Genomic DNA, 11,961 nt, shown 5'->3' with positions numbered 1-11,961 from the left:
TTCCAGCAGTAATTTTATCCTTGTCTTGTTCTGCCTGTACTTTTTCCTGTTGAAAAGGTAATATGTATGTGGGGTAGGTTTTGGCATCTAGAAAACTCGTAACATTGCATTATACAACGTTTCTTAATTTTTTAATCTGGAAACGTGATTATAAACCACTCAGAGTTTCACTGGCTTTGTTTTTGCAACATCGCCCGTGGTCTGGTTTATAGAGGGTGTTGGCTGAGCCGTTCGAAGGTGCAGTTGGTGTTACGTCCTTCTGTGTCTGAAGGACAAAACTTGCCTCCTCTTAGTTGGTGTAACAGTAAACAAGAGGAAAGGGAAAAGCCCATAGGGACACTCCCGCTGTGCATCTTCTGCTGCTCTGGGTCTGCAGGCAAGAGGGCAGACTCCTCATGAACTTAAAACAGCCCATGAAGGACCACGATGCTGCTCCAGAGGTGCTTAAATACCACTTACTTCCTTCCTGGCCATTGTTCCCAATAGAATAGTTTCAGAATAGGTGTGGTTTCTAAATTCTAGTTTTCAGTGTATTGTGTGCTGAAATTCTTTTTTCTTTCCTTTTGGCATTTTTCTGCAGTATTCTGAAAGATAAAAACCCCACCTATAGGGGAAATAATATTTGCCCAAGCAGTTTCTCTTCAGGCCTTGTGTGATTCTGATCTCTGTGTTATTGTGGGTGAAGATGTGTGTGTGTGTATATTTGGTCTTTGCAGGCTCCTGCAGACTCTCGATAGCGGTGGAGTGCTCTTGGTTGAACATTTCTTATCTCTACCAAACACGCTGCTGAAGCGGCATCCCGCTTCCCGATGACAAAGGGAAGACAGCGTGTAAAACTGGCTGTGTCTCCTGCCGCAGCGGGGGGATGTCGGCGTGGGGAGCCGCAGTTTGTAGTTGCTGCTGCCTGGAGCCAATTGCCTTCTGACAGAATTCTGTGAAATACAGGAAAAAGTTCAAAAACGGCTGTTGCAGGGTGGGCTGTTCTGTTCGGGAAAAATCCATGTGTGGGGTGACTGCTGGTCGCTTGTGGAGTGAATCTTCCAGGCAGAGAGGGTGAAATACTGAATACAGGCTTCGCTCTTGGAGGGAGGCCACTCGAAGGCATGGGCGGGAGCTGGTTCCACGTGGATCTTTGGTTTAGTTTTTTCATTACCTGGAAGGTCTGAAAACATACAAAGTTATGTTGACTCACAGTAGCCTGGGCGTTAATTACATCAATCAATTACTAAATCCTCATTCGACAGAAGTTCTTACGGTACGACTTTGGAGACCGTATCTGTAAAACCTACAACACAAGGTAATCTGTTATTACCTGAAAGATTTTTAGGGTGTTTAAAACTTCATATAAGGTGCCTGGAAGTGTTGTCCAACACAATGTGGTGTACGCGAAACTTCTTCAAACAGAACAAAAGAACGGAAGGCGTTAAATAAGGAAAGGCTGCAGTGACTAACCCCTCTGTAAAATCTACTGGCCCGGAGCAAAACTGTGAACTGAAATGAATAATTTAAAACGAGGAACATCCTGGACTCACGGAGGAGATATTAATTAAACATCCCCCCTCTGAGCCTGCTTCATGCACTGGGCATTTTCCAGGGTCAGTATTTTGGGAACAGTCGTGGCTACAGGGCAGAACGGGGCTGCTGGGCTGGACAGATCTGCCAGGCTGGGCTGGCTTTGGCGCGGACACAGAAGATCTCTGTGCCTCGTGGCTTGCTCGGTTGTTAAGGCCCTTTTAAAAGTCAAAGCCGTACTCACCTGAGTAACCTTCACTCATACATATCTTTCCATTGGAGTCACAGACAAGCCTCAACATCAGCGGTTTTGAGATAGGATGCTTGTTCTGATAAACCCCGTCCCAGTCAGTCCCAGTTTGAACCAGAGGATACCAGGACTGCTGCCCGCCGTGCTGTGTCATAGTAGTAGCGCCTGGGATCTGCCTGGCACTCCTCTCTCAGAGCAGGCAGAGGAGACGAGGGCTCCCGTTACTGCTCACACCCCGAGCGTGACTCAGGCTTTGTCCTGGGGGCAGCTTCGTTCCTGCTTTCATGGTTATGGGGAAGGAGAGCTGGACACAGAACTGTGCCGAGATGACAGATGTGTGTACTGTTATTTTTTCCTGTGTTTTGACCTTCCTTCACAAGCTCCAGTGAGTGGCTGGGTATCTTTTAGAGGCTTGTTTAGAACAAAAAGACACATGTGGTTCAGATTAAGTCTGGTGCAGGAAATTACATAGCCTGGGTAGCGATAGGAGGAGAGACAGCGATGGTGAAGAGGCTCCTGAGGATTGGCTGATGCAGCCTTGCAAAGCCAAGAGGATTGGTTGACTTTGTCAGTCACTTGGTGCTTGGCAAAAGCCAAGATCATCAGTGGTTTCTCCAGGCTGGGCCGTTAGACCCACATTCCCCTGTGGCACCAGCTACGCTCAGTGGCTTCTTTCTCTCTAGGCTTCGCCTCCACGATGGGAAGCTCATTAAAGACAGACGTTACCACCTCCGAACATACCCAAACTGCTTCGTGGCGAAGGAGCTCACAGACTGGCTGATCGACCACAAAGAAGCACCAGACCGAGAGACGGGCATCCGCCTCATGCAGAAGCTAATGGACCATTACATCATCCATCACGGTGTGTGGGTTTCTGCGCTGCTCGCTGAGCCTCCCCAGGGACGTGGGCGTGTGTCTGGTCACTCTGTGTGTCCCATCAGCCCCGGATATGGTCAGGGCTCCTTGTTCATGACCCTCCTGTGGGTGGGGGCTCCTGGAGTAGCTGGGAGATGATGGGCAGGCATGAGGCTGTGTGGGGTTGAGTCTGTGTGAAGCCGCATTGTTTTGCGGGATGTGCTTCATGTGTTTCACATCTGCAGGAAAGTTCATGTTTTACCACAAGAGCCCAGCGTTCCTCCGTTTCCCCATCCATGCTGGGGTGGGACAAGTAGGAGTGTGGAGTCAACACCACTCAAAGCCAAAAGTCATCTGGTAACCCTGAGGCTGGAGGACCCTGTAGGGATGCCTCCTTTGGGAGTTAAGTGTGTGATGCCATTTCCAAGGCTTATTCATGGAACCTTTGAAAAGAAAAAGAAATTAAAAAAAGAAAAAAGGCAGAAAGGAGGCAGGGCGGGGGGAAGCAGCTTGGTGCTCAAGCCCAGCTCTTAGTATTCAGGCTTTGTTCTTTTAAAGAGTTATTTGGAACTTTCTGCAGTTTTGGAAGCTCGGGTCGTGTACTGTGGTCTGCGGCTGTCCCTGAGCTGCAGAGCAATCCCAAGGTCCAGCCCTTGGTCCTGATATAACAACGGGAAATGGTGCTTTATACTAGTGATGAGCTGTTTCTCTCTGTGTGATTTTCAGGGCCAATCAGGAACAAAAGTCCTGACAAACAGGCCTGGGAGTCCACTCCCCTGGGTGGGGAGGGGGTGGCTGAGCCGCTGACTTGGCTGAGCTCTTGTGTTTCCAAGTCTTCGGGACACGAGCTCTGGTACCCTGGAGCTGGGGGGTAGTTTGTCACAGGAGGACGAAGCTGAGGAGAGCGAAGTAGATGACAGCCATGCCAAACCCAACCCTCTCTCCCCACCCCTCCTCCAGGGTCCACAAATAGCTGCCTCAGACCCCTGCGATGCAAACGCTCGCTATTGCCATCTGCCACTGGCTGAGGTTCATGCCCTTCACATTAAGCTGCCTTGAGTAAAAATAAACCCCGCTGCTGTGCTTTATCACAAAAGCATAAAGCTGGAGCTGTGGGTTCTCAGTTAACCATTAACAATTAAACCTGATTATTTTTCCATCTCTTGGCCCAACAGTTTCAGACAAATCCATTTGTTAATGAGATCTGTGCGGCTCTGGATACCAGGGCTGTTCGACTGCTTATTGCGGCCGCATCCCTCCTGCTCCTGTGGAGGTTCCTGGCAGGACGTAGGAGTTGACTTTCCAACTCGCCTTACGACCATTCATTTTTGTTAGCCCTTTGAAAGGGGGCTGGCTGCTCACCGCAGCCCTGTGCGAAGTGCTTTGCAATTGGCTGTCTAAACTGTTTGCCCTGTTCTCCGCTGGGATCCAGCAGACGATAATTACCTCAGGAAGGTCATTGTCTGTGCTGCCTCTTAAGGGTCTGATGTGCTTTGAGCTTTTTGTCTATTACATGCTCCAAGCACTGGAAATTGGTCTTCAAGTAGCACACGTGCTTTGGTTTTCTGTGGGCTCAGTCCTGTAAGGGTTTATATTCAATCTCTGGAAGTGATGGCAACTCAGTGGTTGCTCCTGGGAGTAAAGAGGCAGACTTTCACCTTTTAAAATGTCCTTTACGACCTGCCCTCTTGCTTGGTGAACTGTGAGCTTTAGTGTCCTGGTTTCACTCCAATCCAGCTGCTCAGGAGGAATGATGAACTCAAGACCAGAAGTTTCTCCTTCTTGCTCCAGATGCGTGGACCTGGAAAGGGCAGGCTGGCTGCTTTGAGAGCTGGGCTGAGATTTTTTTGGACTGAATTTTTTTGCAGGGTTTTTTTTTGTGTGTGGTTTGTTGTGGTTTTTTTGGTTTTTTGGTTTTTTTTTTTTTTTGCCTTGTAGTCTAGGAATCAGTTGCAGGACCATTGATTTTTTTGGACTGAATTTTTTTGCAGGGTTTTTTTTTGTGTGTGGTTTGTTGTGTTTTTTTTGGTTTTTTGGTTTTTTTTTTTTTGCCTTGTAGTCTAGGAATCAGTTGCAGGCACATTTATCTCACACCTGTATCCCAAATATTTACCTGCTAAATGTTGCGTGCACTGAAAAGTTGTGCTTATACGGGAGGTGTGCTCAGTCCCAAGGTGAAACTGAGGTTTTTCATACAAGTTCGACTATCCCGGTTGGATGCACTGAACTTTGAAGAAGAATTTCTCACTTGAGACCAGTTTGCTGTGCAAATGAATTGGGCAGCATTGGCACAAAATGGTGTGGAAAAGTTGGTGTCGTTATATAATTTAGCTTGCAAGTGCTTTTGACAGGGACAGAGTGGTTTTATGGGGTTTTGGATGCAGTATGGAGGTTTTTCCCTCCTGTCCTCCAAGTGTACTTACATGTGGTGGTACCTTTCTAAAAAAAGCTGGTTGAGACAATTCTGTTTGTTTTAGTTTAGTCTAAACCAAAACGTCAACATTTAAATTAAAAAAACAAAAAACCCCCATGAAAATAATAACAATAAAAAACAAACAAAGAGCCAAACAAACCGAAGAACTTCCCAGTTTGTTGTAATGAACATTTTAGACTCGACCTTTCCCAAGGGCTGTTCAGCGGGACTGGCCTCTCCCACCAGCATCTGTCAGCACCTACTCTGGGGTCCAGAGGCTCAGATGCTGGTTGCTGCACGGTATGAGGGGCACAGAGAAGGACATCGCAGCCCCCATCGCTTGTAACCTGGAGATAACACCCCGCTGAGTCTGTGCTCTGGGGAGCTCTGTGTGCCCCGTGCGGACTGACGGCCGCCCGCAGCACTGACCTCCCTGCTCTGAACTCCTTCCAGTCTGCGACGAGCACTCGGACTACAAGGACGCCAAGCTGCTGTACCGCTTCCGCAAGGACGACGGGACCTTCCCCCTCAGTAAGGACGTGAAGGTGTTCATGAGAGGGCAGAGTCTTTATGAGAAGTACGTGAGTCCTTCCCCTGCAAAGCAACCCTCAGCGAGGGGTGTTGGGAGCTGGCTGCTGGCTGCGCTTGCTGCCGATGCTCCACGACGGGAGCTGTGGCTACAGCTTTTCTCGTCCTTCCCTGTGCCCCATGCTGTGCTGATGGGACGTGCTGATTCCTGAGCCTGGTCACAACAGCAGGACAGCCGGCCTCACTGGGGCTGGGACAGGAGCTGTACTTGGAACTCGACGATGCTTTCAAGGGCTCCAACCCAAGTGCAGGTGTTGGGATCTGGTATGGGGAAGCTCTAGGGGGAAGCAGTTTGAGTGTTCCTGGGGTGGGCAGGTCCATTGGCCATTGCCAGCACCCTCCAGCCTCCCTGGGTGAGCTGCTTTCACCAGCACTACTAGGGCTTATGTCCCACCAAAATCAGAAGGGTAGTGGGTCTTCAGGGCCCTCAGGGGCCTGAATTTCCGCTCCTGGCTTAGCGTATTTACAAAATTTGTAATGGAAAAATGATTCTCAGGCAGTGAGGAAAACTCCATCTCCAAGTGTTTAATTTTCTTTGCATTGATTGTTTCTGGCTCTAAATCTAAGCCATTGCCCCAGATACCTCAGGAGTCCTTTTGTTAGCTTGGGTTCAGCCACAGGCCACGCTCTGGACCTGTGATCTTTAAAAGAGCTTCAAATCTTCTCCATCCTCCGACCCTGGCAGTAAGATTCACAAACGGGCACTGAGGGAAAAGTCCTTCACCGGGCGGGTGATCTCGGGGATCTCGGTGACCCTCTGGCAGATGCGCATCCCTCGTGCTGCGCTTTGCAGCAGGGACCGGGGAGAGCATCCGGCGCATCCCACGGCCGAGCCCGCTGCACCCTCTGGTGGAGACGCTGGATTTAGCTCTTGCAGATGCTGCGGTCTCAACAAGTCTTTACTGAAACATCTTTCCATCAGTTTGGACTATCTGCCGTGTGTTGTGTGCTTGCTTCGCTTTCGCTGCAGTCTTCAGATGAAGTTGCAGCTGAACTGTTTCTGCTGAAGCTGCTTCCTCTGCTGTGATGAAGATTTACCAAGCTGCCTGGCTGCAGCTCTGCATTTTTCCCTCCCCTCCCACTGCTCCCAGGTACCAATGTTTTGGCTGTAAAGCTTTGCCTGCTGCTTCTCTTGGCCTTGCTTTGGCTGGCTGCAGCTCCCGGCGGGGTGGCAGGGCTGGAGAGCATCACAGGAGCCTTGTCCCACGTCTGTGCCAGGCTGGTGGGCATGGATGAGTCAATTCTGAAGGTGAGAGAGGAGAACTCGGTGAAGTACCAGAGGACTTTCCTGGGCTGTGAGATGATTGACTGGCTCATTCAGGAGGGAGAAGCTGAGAACCGAAAGGAAGCGGTGGAGCTGGGACAGGCGCTGCTGGAGCATGGGATCATTCAGCATGGTGAGCAAGGGTCGGCTGGAGCTGGGGTGGAAAGCAAGAGATGAGTGCAGTTGTCAAGGCTGTGCTAGGAACAAATCCCCATTCATGTCAGGCAACAAGTGCTGGTCAAGTGCCCACTTGGAGATGGCAAAGGGGCCTTTTAGTTCTATGTTTGGAACCAGTGACCTTTGAAATCGGAGCAATCTTCCACCACCCACAAAGGCTTTGAGTTGAAATCTGAGCTATTGCTCTTCAATTCTTCAAAGCCTCCGGCTGCAGGACTGGGATGCACCCCTGGGTTTGGAGGGCTGGGTTGTGAGGGTGTAATGTCCAGCTCCGCTTGGCTGGAGATCATGACCATCTGCAGGAATTAAACTTCCAATTCAGAAGGCAGGGAGTCCTCTGAGTGTCTTGGGACAGGAGCAGGTGGAGGGCTGCGACTCAGCTGTTCCTCCTTCCCCTCAGGCAACATCCTCAAACAGTCAGAGAAACTCCAGCAGAACACAGAGGCATTAGAAGCTATTCATCCAGGTCCCTCAGTGTGCTTACTATATGTTTTTTGCACCCCCTCGGCCTCTCCCTCCTCCCCTGTTCTCTCCTAGTCTCCAATAGGCATCACTTCTTTGACAGTGACGTCCTCTACCAGTTCTGGATCAACTTCCGACGGAGGCGTCGTCTCACAGAGTTACTCAATGAGAACTCTTCCCGTGCCCTCTCCGAGAGCCCAGACAGCCCCTTCTGTCTTCGCAAGCTCAACCCGGACCCAGGCAGTACCAGCTTTCTCTCTGGTAACTGGATGTGCTTGTGGAGGGGTGTGAAAGCAAGAATTATGTTACTGGAGTACCCCAGAGCTGAGGGTGTTGCTGCAGCAGGGCTTAGGGTGTTCCTCCAGGCACCCCATGAAGTGACCACCCATCCCACTGGTTTGTGGTGGATGGCATACTGAAGCGACAGTCTCTATCACAGCTCCCCATCCCAGGATAATAACTCAACTTACCATCCACTCAGCTCTTGATCTTTCTTTGAAGCTAGTTTGTTCTTTCTAAGCTCAAATGCCACCTTCAGTGCACGCTTACCTTTCTGATGTGGGTCAGGCTGGTGGGGGAAGCTCGTTGTTTTAAACCACTCTGTTCCTTTCTTGGGTAATTGTTGTTTCTGCCTCTTTCAGTCCAAACCAACAAGGAGATCAAAGTTGTCTCAGCGGTTCGAAGGAGCAGCATCACTTCCCTTGCTGGAAACGCCAACCCCTACTTCAGCACTACTCCTGCGCTGGTGTTCCCTCCTGTGGCTGAGTGCAACCCCAAATCAGGTCTGGGCTTCTGCATTGCCTTGTTGTTACACGGGACACGTCTGTTCCTTTAGGGTACGGGCCAGCTCGAACCTCAGGTCCAAATCCATTCACCGTCAGCTCGGTGACTTGCAAGGGGAGAGGGTCAGCCTCGCCCCTGAGTCTTGGTTTGAAAAGTTGTGCAAGTGTTTTGAAAACCATTGAGATGGATGCAAAGGTTTCTGTGTGCTGGTTCTAACATCTGTTCTCCAGCCCATGGCACTCCCCAGGCTGCCTCGTTATGCACTTTGCTGTATGAAACCCTTGATTCTGATAGGATCTGTCACCTTCCGCTCTAGTGTTAAAGAGACCCGTCACCAATGAAGAGCTCCTGTCCCCTGGGGCCCCCTACATCAAGAAAACACTGACTGTAAGTGGCCGGAGCGGGTGGCATTGCTAACCCAACAGTATCACGCCCTGCGCCTGCTCTTTGAGAACTTGCTGTCTGTCTGACCTCTGCATGTTGAAACTTCGATTGCGTGTCACATCAGCACGGCTCTCGGAGAGCCTCGGTGGGTCGATGCCTGCAGATGTTCCTGTGGGTGAAAATGTGCGTGGCTTCTCCTTTAGTTTAATGTGTGTTAAAGGGGCAGATCAGGAAAGCGAATGTTTTCTGGATGAGGAGACTCTAACTGAGGTTTTATCCAGCTCCTCAGAACTATCACACTTCAGTTGACACTCATCCTCTGTCACCTGTGTCACCTTCATGCAGGGTTTATGCATCTTTCAGGTTCCCATTGCACATCAGATAGGTTGGTGTGATCCACCAGCATCAGATGGAGCAGCACTGAGTGGGGAGTAGCTGAGGACCTCTCTGGCCCTTCTTAGGGTGGGCTGTGTTCATGGGCAAAATAACACGCTGCAGAATCTCCAGGGTGCTGCAGACATCCCGAGCTTTGGGCTTTTGCTTTTCTAATTTTTTCTAAAGCTGTAGGACTACTCAAGGCGGGCCTGATGGGAGCTGGGTGTGAAAGTTTCAAGACAGTTCCTGCCCTGCAGATTCTGCTTGTTCATTTTAGTGTAAAACTTCTTGGCCCTTTCCTGCCCGCTTTGGAGAGGAGGAAACTCACCATGGCCAGTTTAGGAAGTGTGAGGGCTCTCTTGCCATGCTGGTTTGACAAAGTGGGGTTACAGAGGAGCCGTGGGTCAGGTTCCCAAATAAACTGTGCTGCAAGAATTGGTGGGAAAGAGCAAGAAACGTAAAGCTGATGACTAGTGTGGCATGTATGAGGACATGCCGTTCGTTCTCCTCCTGAATGTTCTTGCCCTGCCCTTCAACTCTGCCAGCCTGGGCCTTTCATGGCTCATTTCCTTCTGCTTAGCTGGGCAGTTGCTGTAATTTATTTATATGGGTGATGTGCAAAGTCCTTTGGGAATTCCTTTTCTCTTTTAGTCACATCAGACAGACATGATATAAACAGCAAACAGCTCTGACAGCCTGAGATCAGAGTGGGAAATGTTAAGAGAGGCGACTTCCGCCCTGGAAACACTCTCCTGTGCCAAGGAAAAGGCACCGTGTGTGTGCTCTGGAAATGTTCTCATCGTGCTTTGGGTGCATGCCTTGCAGTTCAACTTCATACTGCCTGTGCTTCTCTCTTCTGCACTTGCTGGCAGGAATATTAATGAGAAAACAGCTTTACAGGGAGCCATTAATCTGTGGTTCTGCTTCTCCCTTGGTGCACAGCCCTCTTTCTCCCAACCATGACAGCCTAGGACCATGAGCAGAGCTCTCCATCCCGCTAGGAGCTGTTGCATCTCCCCCAGCCAGCCCATTCTTTGGTTTTTAAAACCCTTTTGTTCTGTTTGTAGATTGTGGGGGATGCAGTGGGCTGGGGGTTTGTGGTCCGAGGAGGAAGACCTTGCCACATCCAGGCAGTGGACCCAGGAGGACCAGCTGCTGCTGCAGGGATGAAGGTACATTTTACTCATGGTGACTTAACAGGACTTATGTTCTGCTTGAGCTTTTTGGGCTGAACACACCCTCTGTGATAATCCCACCTGCTGCAGTGGAGATCAGTCCGATGGAGTCGGGACATGGAGCTCTCGTGGTGCTGGGAGAGGCAGAGGGGAAGATGCTCTTGGAAGGCAAAGTGCAGCTGTGTGGCTGCGCGGTGGAGGATTTTGCCAGGGCAGCGCAGGGGCTGTGGGCAGCTACAGCTGCAGAAACTCTGCCAAAACCAAGGTGTGCCTTGATTTGATTCATCGAGTAACTTCCAGTATTTCCAGCTCAGCTGATATAAACTGAAGGTCTTGAAACTCATTTTGGACCCAGGCATGGATGGGTTTTGAGTGAAGAGTTTTAGGCATGAATGAAAGAAATGCTGAATTTCACAGTTCTCTATAAAAACCTCGGCAGTGAGGGAGTAAATTCTACAAGCTGATGTAAGTCTGAATTCACGTGGATGTTTGAGGTAATGGGATTCTTCAGAGGCAGTGTGACTCCTTGTTTGCTTCGGGCAGGCTTGGAAGGGGATGGATGAATTTGTTTCATTTACTCAAGAGCCCAGTTAATTCCTTACCTAATCTCATTTGCTACCGAATGGCGAGATGTTAATGTTGTGCCTCATTTCCATCTGTGAAATGAACCACTGCTCATAAATGAGTCTTTTTTTCTCTCTTTTAGCTCACAGTCGAAATCCCTTCGGTCCCTTTTTTATGATACAGTGATTGTAGCACAGTGATTATTAGTGTAGGTGATGGAGTGGGAACGCTTCAGGGTTTGCAGCGTTTAGTAGCACGTTACGTGCGCGGCAGCCTCTGGCGCTAGTCAGTCACGGGCAGAAGTTGCTGTGAAGACATGGGCTGAAGGTAACCGGCCCTTCCTCTCCTTGCAGGTGTGCCAGTTTGTTTTCTCAGTGAATGGGATGTACGTTTTGCATCTGGACTATCAGACCATCAGCAGCCTCATCATGACGGGCCCGCGAACACTCGTGATGGAAATCATGGAAGCCATTGAGTGAGCGAAGCAGTCTCATCCCACCGCTGTTTGGAAAGGCAGGACACTCCACTAAGCACGGATGGACTGTGGGGAGGGGCCAACTTGACCAGTCACTGTGAGGTGTTAGCCAGGCATTTTAATATATTTTCAAATAAACACATTCTAATGGACAAGTCTCGGATTTTGATGTTGAAATGTTTGGCTCTGCCTGAGCTTGAGAGGGTCTGAGCTCTTCTAAATGCTAGTGCGAGTATTCAGCACATCGTGAAACCAAGCCTTAGAACAAGCCATTCACCCAGCCACGCTGCAAGGCAGGTGGTACGAGCTGGTAAGCAGCAAGAAGTTGGATACCAAGCAGGTGAGTACATCTGAACTCCTGTGTCGTCTGTGCAGCCCGTGGAGAACACGGAGTGCTCTCCGGCTGGCCCGGCCAGCCGTGCCATCGGCTCTGCAGGAAAATAAGGAAATGAATTTGGTGCTGTATGCTTCCGTGGAGAGAGTCTAGGGCTCCTGCTACTCTCCACGCTCACAGCCAGGACTGGTTGCTCCTTGACAAGGTGAGACACAGAGACTTTCGTGATTGTGCTTGTCGTGCCCCCACCCCCTAAGAATGCTAAAATTCATTTACCAGCTTCACCTCGGCGTGGAGCCAGGCTGAGGTCCCACGCGACATAGGCTGCTACCAAGCAGTGGGAGAAAGGA

The 11,961-nt window shown here is 50.1% G+C and overlaps 1 protein-coding gene across 1 annotated transcript in view; it reads left to right on the top strand.

Moving 5' to 3' along the window:
- LOC104493171 (DEP domain-containing mTOR-interacting protein-like) overlaps nucleotides 1-11,355 on the top strand; it is a 15,451-nt gene extending 4,096 nt beyond the window's left edge. Inside the window, exons 2-9 of the mRNA XM_010135806.1 lie at nucleotides 2,446-2,624; nucleotides 5,484-5,607; nucleotides 6,837-7,015; nucleotides 7,597-7,782; nucleotides 8,163-8,303; nucleotides 8,621-8,691; nucleotides 10,131-10,235; nucleotides 11,156-11,355. Of these exons, the coding sequence (XP_010134108.1) occupies nucleotides 2,446-2,624; nucleotides 5,484-5,607; nucleotides 6,837-7,015; nucleotides 7,597-7,782; nucleotides 8,163-8,303; nucleotides 8,621-8,691; nucleotides 10,131-10,235; nucleotides 11,156-11,281 (1,111 nt within the window). The 3' untranslated portion in view covers nucleotides 11,282-11,355. The remainder of the gene's footprint in view (nucleotides 1-2,445; nucleotides 2,625-5,483; nucleotides 5,608-6,836; nucleotides 7,016-7,596; nucleotides 7,783-8,162; nucleotides 8,304-8,620; nucleotides 8,692-10,130; nucleotides 10,236-11,155) is intronic.
- The last annotated feature ends 606 nt before the right edge of the window (nucleotides 11,356-11,961 follow it).

Source organism: Buceros rhinoceros, unplaced genomic scaffold (genome assembly GCF_000710305.1).
Source record: "Buceros rhinoceros silvestris isolate BGI_N320 unplaced genomic scaffold, ASM71030v1 scaffold300, whole genome shotgun sequence".
NCBI lineage: Eukaryota > Metazoa > Chordata > Aves > Bucerotiformes > Bucerotidae > Buceros > Buceros rhinoceros.
Note: the sequence above shows the minus strand (reverse complement) of the source record. Positions and strands in the feature narration are given on the sequence as shown.